The following is a 13,532-nucleotide window of genomic DNA, read 5'->3' as shown; positions in this document are numbered from 1 at the left end:
AGTGTCTAACATGCTGGATAAAACACAAAAAAAGGACAAAGAGTTATCTTATTTTGCTCATCTTCTTGATTATACTCAAAAATGTTTAGGATGATAGGAAGACAAAGAAATATACAAACTGATAGGGCAGAAGCAAAGGAGGTACAGCCCAACAGAACAATGGAAGGAAAATATTTTTCGCTTATGCAACATTGTAAATATCAAAATTTCATACCCAAGGATCTAATTATTTCTAAAAAGTTCTTCTGCTGCAGAAATAAATGTTTCTTTAAAAAACAAAAACACAAATTAAGCATATCAATCTTTGCTGCAACCTTTATGCATCAAAGCATCGAATAGCTTTTGATATACATTTGGTTTGCAATGTATTTGGAAACTAGATCTTAAAATTTGTGTTGGACCATTTCCAAAAGAACAATTTTATAGTACTTTATAAACTGGGTCTAACAACTGAGCAAGGTCTTTAGCTTCGAATAACCTTAAATCTTCAAGAAAATACTGTGCATTTCTAATTGAAAAGGAGCTTTTCTGAATACTAAGTTGAGGTTATGGGGCCACATATTCAGTTTTATTTTTGGCTCCAAAAAAGATGAAAAATGACCCACAGCTATTTGAGGTGAATGTTCTTCTCAAGCCAAAACAAATAGCAACATCATCAAAATAAAACAGTATAATTTGCTGGACAATCAGATGTTTTAGGTGAATGGAAATGTTGTAAAGTTTATTTTCTAATCAGTTAAGAAATTCAAAAGTGATGGAAACAAAATGTATTTTATTTCAGTCTTCTTAAACTAGGAATTGTTGCTATCCACTGTGAATGTTGTATGTATAGCCTTGATGTTAATAAAGCAAGACTGAAATTTTCTTCAGGTGGTCGAAACAATCATCTGCTGGCTGAATTCAGTGTTTACTAATAGGTGAGTCCTTCTTCTCACAAAAAAAGCAGAAAAGAGATACAGAGAGAACATGATACTCCATATTCAAACTTGACAAACAGACAGCAGACAGACAACAGACAGACAGACATATAAAAAGAGGTGTAGCTTTGATCATCCCATTATGCTTACCTGTAGATTATATTTCAGTAAATGCAGACTTTTATTGTGAATCTCACATACGATCAATCTACTACAACTAACTCAAGCATTGTGGCATTTCTAGTAATTTCATTCTCCTAATACATATAGTACTTTTCAAAGTAATCTAAATCACTTCTGACATTTCTGCAACAAACTCATTATACTCACAGTTACCTGTCATAATTACAACAGCCGTAACAACATTTAGCAAGGTTCAAAAACTTACAGAACTAAAAAAGGAAACAGAAAATATCTAAGCTAATTGATTGTCACTAATTAACTTCACTTTTAATCAAGTATATCTCCTTTATGTTTTAAAGTCATACATGGTATGATTTTTTTAAAAAAAACTACCTCATCATGAAACACCATCCTGTCAACTTAAGAAACTACCTCACTTCTGAGTTGATAAGCTCTAAATTTGGCTATTTTAGCACTTATAATAAGATGAAAATTAATTATCCAAATCAAAAATATTACTTTCTGGAAAGAGACCTAAAAGCAGTGGTTTTCGTCTATAAATTGAATCAGGGTTAAATAACGGTTGACCTAGTAATGCATGTGATATAAAACAGCTTGCTAAAAGAGTTCAGTCTGGATTACTATCTTTAAAAAACCCAATCCTTCCTTTGGGCTCCTCTTATTTTGCTGAAGCCTATAGAAGCCTGTAGAGGCCCGAAATGGAATGTTTTAAATATCAATACTTTTTCATTGGAGTTCTTCAGTGGGTTCTTAAGATTTTTTTTTTCAGTCTTGATTTTATTTTCCAATTCCTTAGATACAGACCATTTATCGCTTACAAATAGAAAACAGGGCTTTAGGGAGTTTTAACCTGGTTTTACTCAAATACTAACGGGTTGTAGTGGGGCTCTTTAACTTTCCAATCAAATAATTATTAGCTACTACTTGAAAGCACTCTTTGTTATATCCTATACAGCAGAAAAGGAAAAAAAGATATTTTACCGTTATTGTTTCTCTGTCAATAAGTCAGTTTTTAAAAAGAAATATTTTGTGTTTCATCTTATTATTTTTTTAAATAGGAAAATAGCAAGATTTAAGTTGAAGTTCTTTGTATATGTTTTGTGATCAAAGTTCTTTGATCATTATGATCAAGTTCCAGAAACTTAGAGAACTGATAAAGAAAATTTCCCACTGGACAAGAAATGTAGAGAGTATGCTTTTCCTCACACATGTTAGTCAGAGAAAAGAAAGAGACTAAGGATGCATGTTTTGCTATCATTTGAAATGAAACCGAACAATGGAGACCCATTTGTTTCTTTTTTATTTTGTTTATTTGTATCCTGCCTTTCTTATTTTACAAATAACTCAAGGCTGCAAACATATCCAACACACCCTTTGTCCTCCTTTCTTCCCCACAACAACATCTCACAGAGATGGGAGTCAGACTTGGTCTGCGACCTAAAGGCAAGGGTGATAGTCAAACGGAACCAACGATGAAAGGTGGAAGAAGTGACTCATTCACCTAGCAACGAAGGCTGAAAAGACAAAACCAAAAATCTCTGACCTCCAGAGGCTCGCTGTCTGTTTCAAGAACAGACGTAGGGCCTGTCTCACGCCTGGATGGTGCCACCCACGTCCCGTTCCCCAACCGAGATCGGACCGAATCCAGAAGGATCGTCCCTGGAAATGGTGAAAAATGGGATTTTCTTCAGGCAAACCCCTGGTTCCAACGAAGCTCAACCCTGTTGCTGTGAAACACCCCAAACTATCCTGGGAGGCAGGGCCTCCGAGTCCAACACGTGCCTCGCTGAAGTGACTGCTACTAAAACACCACCGTGAAGTTGAGAAGCCTCAGACTGGCCATTCTCAATGATTCAACGGGCTCTGACATAGGGACCTGCAACACTGTGCAGAGGTTCCATGTGGGAACCATGGACCACAGGGGGACGTAAGTCGAGACCCCCCTAAAAAACCCCTTAACCACTGGCAACCAGGATAAAGAAGCAGAGCTTCTGCAGCTGGAAGAACTGTGTCAAGCGCAGTAAGCTGCCGCATCATTGTATCATGGGAAAAAAGCCCTAGCTAACCCCTTCTGGACGAAGTCTAGGACCCATGGGAATGAAGGCCTAGTGGGCACTACCTGGACAGATCAACACCAGGTACCGAAGGAGGACCAGGTGGAACCACTAAACCCCGTTGTGGACTGCCTATGAGAAACCCCAATGGACCTGACCACCCGGTGAGACAAATGAGCTCCCATCAGGTGCTCCCGCTCGATCTCCACATGGCTAGCTGCAGCCAGAGTGGCTCTGTGGGTACCAGGTACCCCTGATGCAACTCTATCTCCTCCATGGGGGCGGAACCAACAGGTCCATGAGGTCCGAAAACCAGGATGATCTCCGCCTGTTCCCTGACTACCCTCTGAATGACCCCAGGAGTGAGGGAAAGGGGAGGAAAAGCATACAGGTGTCCGTCTGGCCATCTCATGTGAAGGGCATTGACCCCCTCCGTTCCCCGAGCTGGGAACCGAGTAGTACCGGGGAAGCTGCGCGTTGGACGGAGTGATGACAGGTCCACCACCAGTCTCCTGGGCCTCTGACATATACTCCGGAACAGCTCCTGGGAGGAAATTCCACTCCTTATTGGTCACCGTCCCTCGACTCAACCAGTCGGCCTGATGATTGTCGATGCCGGTAATGTGCTTCACCCGAATGGAACACAGATGCCTCTCCGCCCAGGATCCCAGCGACCTCATCTCAATGAGCATTGCCTTGGAATGCGTGCCGCCTGCCGACTTATGTGGCCACTGCCACAATGTTGACACAATGTTGACGGTCAAGACCAGGATATGATGAACCTCGGCAGCACTCCAGAAGTGCCGTAGGCCCCTGAGCTCCAGCCCATTCACGTTGTGCCAGAGGGCCATGACCACTGGCCTTGTGCCAAATGAGAATCCAGGGAGCCTCCCAGCCGAACCAACTAGCGTCCGTGTGAGGACAAGGCGTTCCTGTACCCAGAAGTCGAAAACCTTGAACAAGGTTGGGGACAACCACCGCTAGAAGGGAACCAGTACCTGTAAAGAGGCCGGGATCCTGGACATCCAGTTGCTGATGTTGGATCTCTTTATGGGCAGAGCTGCCAACGAAGGGTCCTGGCATGTAGCCGCGCCCACAGCACCACCTCAGCGCAATGATGGGCATCACAAACAATCTGGCAAAAGAGTTATGGGAACAAAATAGCCCCTACGGACCTGCTTGACCATGTTAACCAGCCGGATCCATGGTCCGGGGGAAGGAAAACCTTACCCGACGGAAAACTATAACCACCCCCAAAGGAAGAATTTAAGTTGACGGGAGAGGAACTATCCTTGAAATGAACATAAAACGAAACCTCAAACGCTGAAAGGTGTCTATGACCCATAAGATGTCCACCCTCGTGTGGCGAGGCTATGCCCTCCGGACGAGGAAGCCATCCAGGTAGCAGTGTGGACTAATGGAAACCTCCCTCAGGTAGGCTGCTATCCCTGCCAGCCCCTTGGAGAAAAACCTGGGTACTAAGGTCAAATCAAACGCCAGGCCCTGGACTGGTAATAGACTCCCAGGTAAAGGAACCAGAAAAAACGCCTATGCTTTGGGAGAAAGGAAATATGAAGGCAGGTCTCTGTTAGGTCAATGGAACCATGTAGTCACCCTCCCGTACGTCCACCAAATGGATCTAAGGGAGGCCATCCTGAATCTTCCACAAACTAAAACTGGTGCGAGATCTTCAGCCAGAATAGCTCTCCAAGCCCGCAAGCCTGCATCATAAGGACAGGTTTGAAGAAGTCCCGGCCTGCTTGGACCGGGGAAACCATCTCTACTGCTGCCATAACAAGCAGGTGTTGGAGAACCTGACGCATTAGCCTGCGTTTCCCAATACACTTGGCCGAGGGCCTAAATGGAAGGAGTCCGGGGGGAGAGAAGGAACACTAACGAAGCCCAGATGAAACCATGTGAAGCACCCAAGCATCCTACGACATCTTCGCCAACCAGGCGACCACCAATGTGCGGGTGGTTGAAGCCGACCTACCTGTCCCGGTGAAAAAGGGAGACCACCTTTCCTTCTAAAAGGACACATACACTGCGATTGGAAACGGGGCCTATCCCAGTTGCAATTCCTCCCAGGTCGCCCCAACCAGGCGAAAGAATACCTGCCTTGCTGGGCCCACAGTTTCTCCACCCTCGAATGACTTGTGAGGCCTTATGCCTCCTCAGTCGTCCCTCTGGAAGGCACAAGAGGAACGAAAGGCAGCAGATGCCCTTAAGCCTCCTAGAGGAGGCTGCAGGGCGCTGCCTTGGGGAGGGGCCCTACCAGGGCAAAACGGAGGGGAAGGGAATCTCCAGCACCCCCCCCCCGCCAGCTTGACCATGCGCTCGCTTCTACTTACAATCCTCCTTGCCGCCGCCTCCACTTGCCAATAACAAAGGGAGAAGCCTTCCTGAACTTCGCAGGCAGCCCCAATGCGAACGAGTCAGAAGGATGGAGCACAGAGTCAGGGCTTCAGCTTCATCCCAGTCTTGAGGCCAATTGGGCGTGATGTATTCTACTGGACAATCCAGCCTCTCACTCCGGAAAAAAAACTGGTTCTGTTCCCAGGCCCTGGAGTTGAGTATTTGGTAGATCCCTGTTGGGCAGGGGTGAGCAACTATGGCCACTTTATGACCTGTAGACTTCAACTCCTGGAGTTGACTAAGGAATTCTAGGAGTTCAAGTTCACAGGTTGTAAAGTGGCCACTGATACCTACCCCTCCTGTTGGTTGTTCTGTGTAGTATATATGGAGTGTGCTAAGTCTGGACATACATGGTTTCTTTTATCCATTTTTAAAAATATTTTATAATGTGAGCCACAAAAAAATATCCGTCCTTAAGTCAAATAAAAAAATGAATCCAAAAAGCATTTTTGTTTATTTGATATTACTTCAAATGGAGCAAGATGGTATCTTCTTATATTAGAAAACCTCACTTGTATGTCCTGCATTGTAAGTACTTTTTTATGAAACATTGTTATGTGTTTGAGGAAAGCAAAAACACCCTGTTCTACATTTTTGTTTTAAAATGTTAGAAAAATCCACTTTTTGAACCATTTGATCTTATTATAATTTTGACCGAAATAAAGGACAGCATTTCAGAGGTGTTTCAGCTTTGGAATGTCACTACAAAATGGCAGGGCTGTTACCAACAAGAATAAAATAACCTCACCGCAGCTCTGACATATGTAATTAATAGCCCTGATTGTATTACAGTTTTAAATTACTGTCTTGCCACTTTTAAAGTTGGTATTTTTAAATAATAAAAAAGCAATGCAGATTGAACTGAAAGGGGTTTTTTTTTAAGTTTTAATTTGAACACAATAACCCTTGATGACATATATTAATTAAGAAAAAAATAATTAGTCCAAATTCTGAATAACATATAACTTCAAAAAAAGCTCTCTCATAAGCTCTTCCTAGTGAATCATTTTTGATAAATCCTGTTTCATCAGTCACTGTACATTTGTTTTGACAAGATTGATTGGGCAAGTCAGAAAGCCATCATAAGAGCCTGTCTGTATTCAAGCAAAGTTCACCACAGTTTTGCACTTTTCATTTGTAGGCAAAAAGAGAGAGAAAAATCACATTGAAGCTAGCAAAAGCGTATCTATTGGAAAAGTAATAAATCTCCCCTCAAATATATTAAAAGACTTTGAAATCTGACAAAAACAAAACCCCACAGTTAAGAAGGAGAAATTGTTTATTTGTTTCTAAGTGAAGAGAGGCTTATATACTCATAAAGAATTTGTTCCTGGTCTGGATGACCTGCCCACCTTTCTTATATGTTATGACATGAGCAATAGATTTTGTACAACCCCTATGGTGCTCTTGACATGACATACTGTTAGAAAATGCATCAGTTATGTTAAGTCAGTTTATTTATTAAATTTATATGTTTCCAAGGAATGGGAGAAGAACATTATTTCCCTTTTACCTTCCTTTTCCATTCCAGCTTTGGAGCAGCAGCATTAAAAGTGGAAACGTGAAAAAAAATCTCTGGGTGGCTTCCTTCTCATATTCATAACCTTAATCTTGGGGGGGGGGGCGCTCCTGGTATTCATCCTCTTTGTTATCCGAAGTCGTATTTGCTAACTCAGGGTCTTAAAGGATTATATGTAGTCCACCCCAATATTTCTTATTGTACTAATATAGTTGCATATTCACCTCCATCTTTTACATAATTAGAATTCCACGTCTTCATAATTATTTTGCTTGGTCATCTACTACTAGAAAGAAAAAAAATGTGTATATAACTAACTCTTTTAGGTTAGATCAGGGTGTCCAAACTTGGGAACTTTAAGACTTGTGGACTTCAACTCCCAGAATTCCCCAGCCGACTGGCTGGGGAATTCTGGGAGTTGAAGTCCACAAGTCTTAAAGTTCCCAAGTTTGGACACCCCTGGGTTAGATAATCCAATCTGATGAAAAATTATGTCTGAACAAACACGATTGCAATAAGGTATATGGCATGCCAGCCTTGCCTATTCCAACCACAATCTTTGCACACTCAAAGCAGTGTCTACTGGGCAAATCACACCGTATTTTTTAATAGTAAAGGATGCATGAAAACAAATGAAGTTCTATGTTTGATTAAAAAAAAAGTTCTCAAAGAAATAGGGAATGTCTGGAACTCTCTTTATCCATACTTTTAAAATAAGTTCCTATTATATATTTTAGTCCTGTATCATCATTTTTAGATTGACAAATAAAAGAAAATTTCCTCCAAATCAGCTGACTACCCTTAAATCTGTTTTATCTTAACTTTATTAAATTACACATATTATTTTAAAAATCAATATCTTCATAATAATTAAAACTAGAGTTTACATATATGTAAAATATCAATAAAAATAAAGGCAACATACTATAGAAGAAGAAATATATTAGAATAATTATTCACGGAATCCCATCTTCACATGTACATACATTATATATGACTAATGTGATATCCTATTGTTGGTATGTAGAGAATATGAATTTGTATGTCACATTATCAAAGTATAGTTTCATGGTTCCAGAATCATACATGGTATCTGCATCTTTTCGTTATGGCCAATAATCAACAGCAACTATGTAAATATTTTTAAAACAGCAAAAATACCTGCTCCATAACAACTTACTCAAACCTGGGGAAAAACAAATTATCCTGATCCTGCCAATAATACTATATCTGGACCCAATGTGCCCCTTAATCCTACTCTCTACAACAAAGGACAACAATGTCATCAACAATGTCAATTTAATAAGGTAACTATTTGCAGGCCTCACTCAAAATGTCTAATGAGAGTGCATAAGTGCAACATTTATGTCATTACATCACACATCATTTGTCATCATTTGTCTTCCTCATCACTCCCAATGTCTACCCTTGGAAACATAAGAACCGCTTCTCAAAATCTCTCCATCATACATTCAGTAAAGAAAATCAGGAAACCATGGGTACATTAATTGCCTCCTGAATCAACAGCACTAACTATATAGGGAATCTAAACCATCTTATCTAAAGTACTTAATTAATGTAAAATGTGCTTACTCTTTTTGTACAACTTAGGCAAGAAAATGTATATAACATACTGTAGTTCATATATATGTACATTTCAAACTATTTTAAATGCAATTTACTTCCGTCTGGATTCAAGCACTTGTTGGTATTTTTACTAACTTAAAGACAAACACATTTTTCTTTGGGACTCAAATGTATTATTTTTATTTTTAAGTTAAAAAGGAGAACCTGTTAATAATTGATTCATCTTGTGCAATATACTGTAATTGAAGTTGTAAAGTTTAAACAAAGTGTTTCTTTTTTGCTTTCTGTTAAAAAATTGGTTACAGTGTTTATTTCAATTTTAATTACTAAATTATTTATTATTAGTTGCTAGACAAATGTGTATGTGAGATAGGCAGCCATATACATAAATAAATAAATGTCAACAACAGAATTTTAAAAATATTTTCCTCCAATATACCAGGGGTATCAAACTCAAGGTCTGGAGGCCGAATCTGGCCCACGAGGTGCTTAGATCTGAGCTGTAGGGCTACCCTGGAAACAACAAAGGCCCGCAGTTGCCTCTGCCAGCGAAAACGGAGCTCCAGAGGGCTGCCTGTGGCTCTTGTGAGCTCCATTTTTGCTGGCAGATGGTTGCAGAAGGCCATTGCAGCCAAAAATGGAGCCTCAGAGCTCCATTTTCGCTGGCAGAGGGTTGCAGGAGGCCATCACAGCCAAAAATGGAGCTCAGAACCCGTTTTCGTTGGCAGAGTGCTCAGGCCACCACAGATTCCCCCCAACATGAGTGATGTTGAGCTGGCCATGTCCATCCTGGTAACACGCACCCTGGCCCCTCAACATCAAACACAACTTTGATGAGGCCCTCAATGAAATTGAGTTTGACACCCTGACATACACACATTTTGCAGTTTATTCTCCAATTGCCTTTACCTGTTTTATTGATGATTAAAACCTCTGATGCTGTAATGGAAGCCTCAGAGTGCAGCTTCATTTTCCTCTCACATTGTAAGGACCTATGATCATTGGGGACTTGTAGGGATGAGGTCTTTCAGAAAATTAGCACAGGAAGCATTAGGAAAGTGGAGAAACAATGGGGGAGGGGATATTTCCTTCTCTAGCAGTCCCATTGTATCAGCATTGATTCTTCTATCACTCTACCCAGCTATAAGGGGAAAAAAGCTGTAATTGAAAAGGGATATGCTTTATATGTGCATGCTTGATGTTATGTGGGAATGACCTTGGAAGACAGAAGGAAGACCCGCAGCCAAGTCAACAATCAGATCAGGCAGTTCAGTACACAAGCGGGGGAAGCATTTCAGAAGAGACCATTCCTAGTTTTTCAAAGACTAAAAATAAAGAAGGGGAAGAATACTTTCAGATTCTATTTAATGTCACTTCCAATAAAGACGTTCCTGGGTTGTGTTTCTTGTCTGAATTGCCATGAAGTAATTTATAATGTAGTTTATAGCATGACATTGTATAGTGGATTATAATTATGCATATGGGTATGCATGAACATAGGTATCCATCTGGTGGCATGGCTGCCTCAGGTCCCTAATACATCCGTCTGAATTTCAGAAGCCTACTTCAGCTCTGTAAATGTACTGGAAGTATATTGTGTGTGTGAGTATATATGCATGGATTGTGTTCTTAATTGGGGTTTATTCTACAGAAAGAGACAGAGAAGTGCAAGTATGGGCATGGCCAACTTCATCTTTATATATTAGTCTCAAAATCCACTATCATTGTCAGGCAAAAACTGGGTTCAGAAAGAAATGGAAAATTAACATAAATAGAATTTTCGGATAGCTACAGAAGGTGACATCTGATGACATCAGTATAGACACTTCCTAAACTGCTGAAAAGTTATTATGGATAGGAAGGATAGTGTAGAAGATGACTAAGCTGAGCCCAAGGGAAAGGTCAAATGTGTCATCAGTCTTGAGTCCTTTTGTGCTCACAAGAGATCTAAGTCCAGCCACCTTAAATTCTGTTGACTCTTATATACCCCTAATTTGCTTTGGATCCTTGTAGAGCACTTTAGCATGCAATAAACTTTTATTTATTTGAACTGTCTAGATTCCTTATTTCCTACACTTGACAGACAGAATTGCAACAAAATAATGAGAGAAAGAAGGATCAGTAAGGACCAGGTGAGAATGGCTGAAGCAGAGAATGAACTGAGGTTTGCAAGAAATGCCCAAGGAATAAAAAAACATTTCAGATATCTCTGAAAAAAAGGAAAAGAAACAAAAAAAACACAATGTACTGTAGGTCTGTTGAAGAAACAAAGCAAGGGACAGGTTATGGATGACGGCAGAAGCCAGAATGTTTTATTGTGTTTTTTAGGTCTGTCTCCTCTCTGAAGAGAAATGAAGCTCTAGCTAGCCATGGTACTACTGGTAGAAGGTGGGAAATGCATCTCAGGCCAAACAAGATCACTCAGCTAATTTAAGTTGCTTGACTTTTTTTGGAGCCAAATGAACTTCCAAAGGAAGTTTTAGAGGTGATAGCAGAACCATTAATTGTAATCCTAGAAAACTCCCAGGGAACTGTTAAGTTTTAGAAGGTTGAACAAGCATAAACAATGTCTATTTTCAGAAAAGAGAAGAACCTGCAAAATTACAGACCTCTCAGCTTGATATCTACACCAAGCAAGATCCCTTAGCAGATAATTGAACAGAATATCTGGGAGTCTTTGAATAAGCATGCAACAGTTAAAAGGAGTCATTGTGGATCTGTCATAAACAAGTCATGCAATGCTACTGTCATCTCTTTTTTTGACAGAGTGACTAACTTAATATTGACCTCAGCAAAAAGTTCAACAAAGTTTCTAATGATGTCCTCATTAATAAAATGATAATGTAAGTAGAAAATGATACAAGTGTAGACATTTATAATTGTCTGAGATATGGTAAAGGGAATACTCTTAAATGGCTCCATATCAAATTAGCTACTAGTACCGAATGGAGTGGTAAAGGTCCCAAACAGAGTTCTGTGCTGTGCTGTTCAACATTTTAATCATCACATCTGAAGATGACACAAAATTAGGAGGATGGACCTACACTTAAAAAAAAAAAGATTCAAAAAGCTCCACAGATAAGACTTGAACAATGGGATGAAATGGACAAAATATATTTAATAGGGAGAAATATGAAGCTCTACATCTGGGTAAAAATATGAAATAGCAAAACCTGGCTGTACATATGAAAAGATTCTGGGTGGGTAAGTAGATCACAGGTTGAATATGAACCAATAGCATGATGCAGTTGCTAAAAAAAGGCATGCAATTTTACAATGTGTTAATAGGAACACAGATTGAAGACCATGGAAAGTAATTGTCCCATCTACTCCATCCTGATCAGGTACCCATCTGAATTCCATATCCAATTCTGGACATCACTAAAATGAAAGTTGACAAATTGGAATGTCTGCAGAGGACAGTGAAAGTTGCATTTTAGCATACTGGGGATAATTAGAAGATGGAAGGTCAATTAGAAAGTGTGGATCTGCCCTTTCTTCCAAAACATTGCTTTTTGATTCTGGAAAAGTGATGCTTATACTACTGAATTACTAATTGAAAGTTTTGGAGTCCTTGAAAATATTCAACAACGATATGTTTGCTATAATATAAGCTAATACATAGAAAAGGGCCCAAACCTAAAAATTGCCTAGGCACCAAATTCAGGGGTGGGTTCTTGCCAGTTCTAACCTCTTCTATAGAAGGGGTTCCATAAATCTACCGTGCCATTTAGAACCGGTCCCAGCTCTCTCCCCGCCCATCTGCACCACGCTTGCCCCGCCCGCCGCTCACTGTTTGGCTGGCTCACCAATCACCCCACCCGCCTCAAAGAGTCCTATCTAAACCTTAAAGTTTTAAAGCTGTCAAGTTTGAACACCCCTGGGTTTTTTTCTAAAGGATTAGGGGTGCAAAGGTCTTGTAACTTGTTAGATTTAAGATTTGCATGCATCAAATGTCAGAGTTTCTAAGCCAATATTTTGGTTGCTAAGCAAGAGTGTTGTTAAGTGAGTTTCACAACATTTTACAAGTTGGCCATGCCCACCCAGTCACATGACTGCCAAGCCACTCCCACTCGGTCACATGGCTGGCAGCCACTCCCACCCGGTCACATGGCCAGCAAGCCACTCCCACCCAGTCACATGGCTGGCAAGCCACTCCCACAAAGCAGGCCACATCTACAGAAGAGGTTCTAAAAAAATTTGAAACCCACCACTGACCAAATTGCTCTAAATCTACCATACTATTCAAAATATTTAGACTGATAATTACTTTTTCCACATAGCAAATGTAAGTTTACAGGTTACATAGATAATGCTTATTAAACAAAAGCTATTTGCAGAAAGCAATACATTGCTGTATTAATGTAGTCACTTGCTTAAATGATGACCCCCCAAATCAAAGAATGGAACAGAACTGACCTTGGATCGTGGTGGTGCTCGGATGTACCATTTACAATCAACAGCCTCGGAATCAGAAGCTTTCCCTTCTTTTCCAATCTGCACCGATTCCACAATTCCTTCAGATCCTCCCATTTGAAACTCACAAACTGAATAACAACAAAACATAAGATCAAGCAAGAAGAAAATCAGATCAAATACAAAGGTTTTGAAGTGCTATGGAAAACTGAACATACCGACCTGGCAATGGTTTCAAAACCCCGAGATCCTTGAATTCGGGATCTGAAAGTGAAACCAAGGAAAAAACAAATTAGCCTGTTTGCCCAACACTCTTAGAAATATTATAATGTAGCTTAATCTTAATTATGGGGATCTGAAGAGAACAATTAAGTTGAATTTTTAAAATGATATTTGTTCTTTTAAAAAGCAAAGTTACCCTCAGGTGGTTAATTTGCTAATTTACTGAATTTCTACTCTGCTTTTCCAACAAAGGGTAAT

At 40.0% G+C, this 13,532-nt stretch overlaps 1 protein-coding gene across 1 annotated transcript in view; it reads right to left on the bottom strand.

Annotated features, from left to right (window-relative positions):
• Window positions 1-13,532, bottom strand: part of NETO1 (neuropilin and tolloid like 1) — a 108,873-nt gene that overhangs the window by 31,860 nt on the left and 63,481 nt on the right. The window contains exons 5-6 of the mRNA XM_081953093.1: window positions 13,275-13,316; window positions 13,056-13,183 (exon numbers count right to left, since the gene is read on the bottom strand). Of these exons, the coding sequence (XP_081809219.1) occupies window positions 13,056-13,183; window positions 13,275-13,316 (170 nt within the window). The remainder of the gene's footprint in view (window positions 1-13,055; window positions 13,184-13,274; window positions 13,317-13,532) is intronic.

Source organism: Natrix helvetica (assembly GCF_964273705.1).
Source record: "Natrix helvetica genome assembly, chromosome: 4".
Classification (NCBI taxonomy): domain Eukaryota; kingdom Metazoa; phylum Chordata; class Lepidosauria; order Squamata; family Natricidae; genus Natrix; species Natrix helvetica.
The sequence above is the reverse complement of the archived record's forward strand: the minus strand, read 5'-3'. Positions and strand labels throughout refer to the sequence as shown.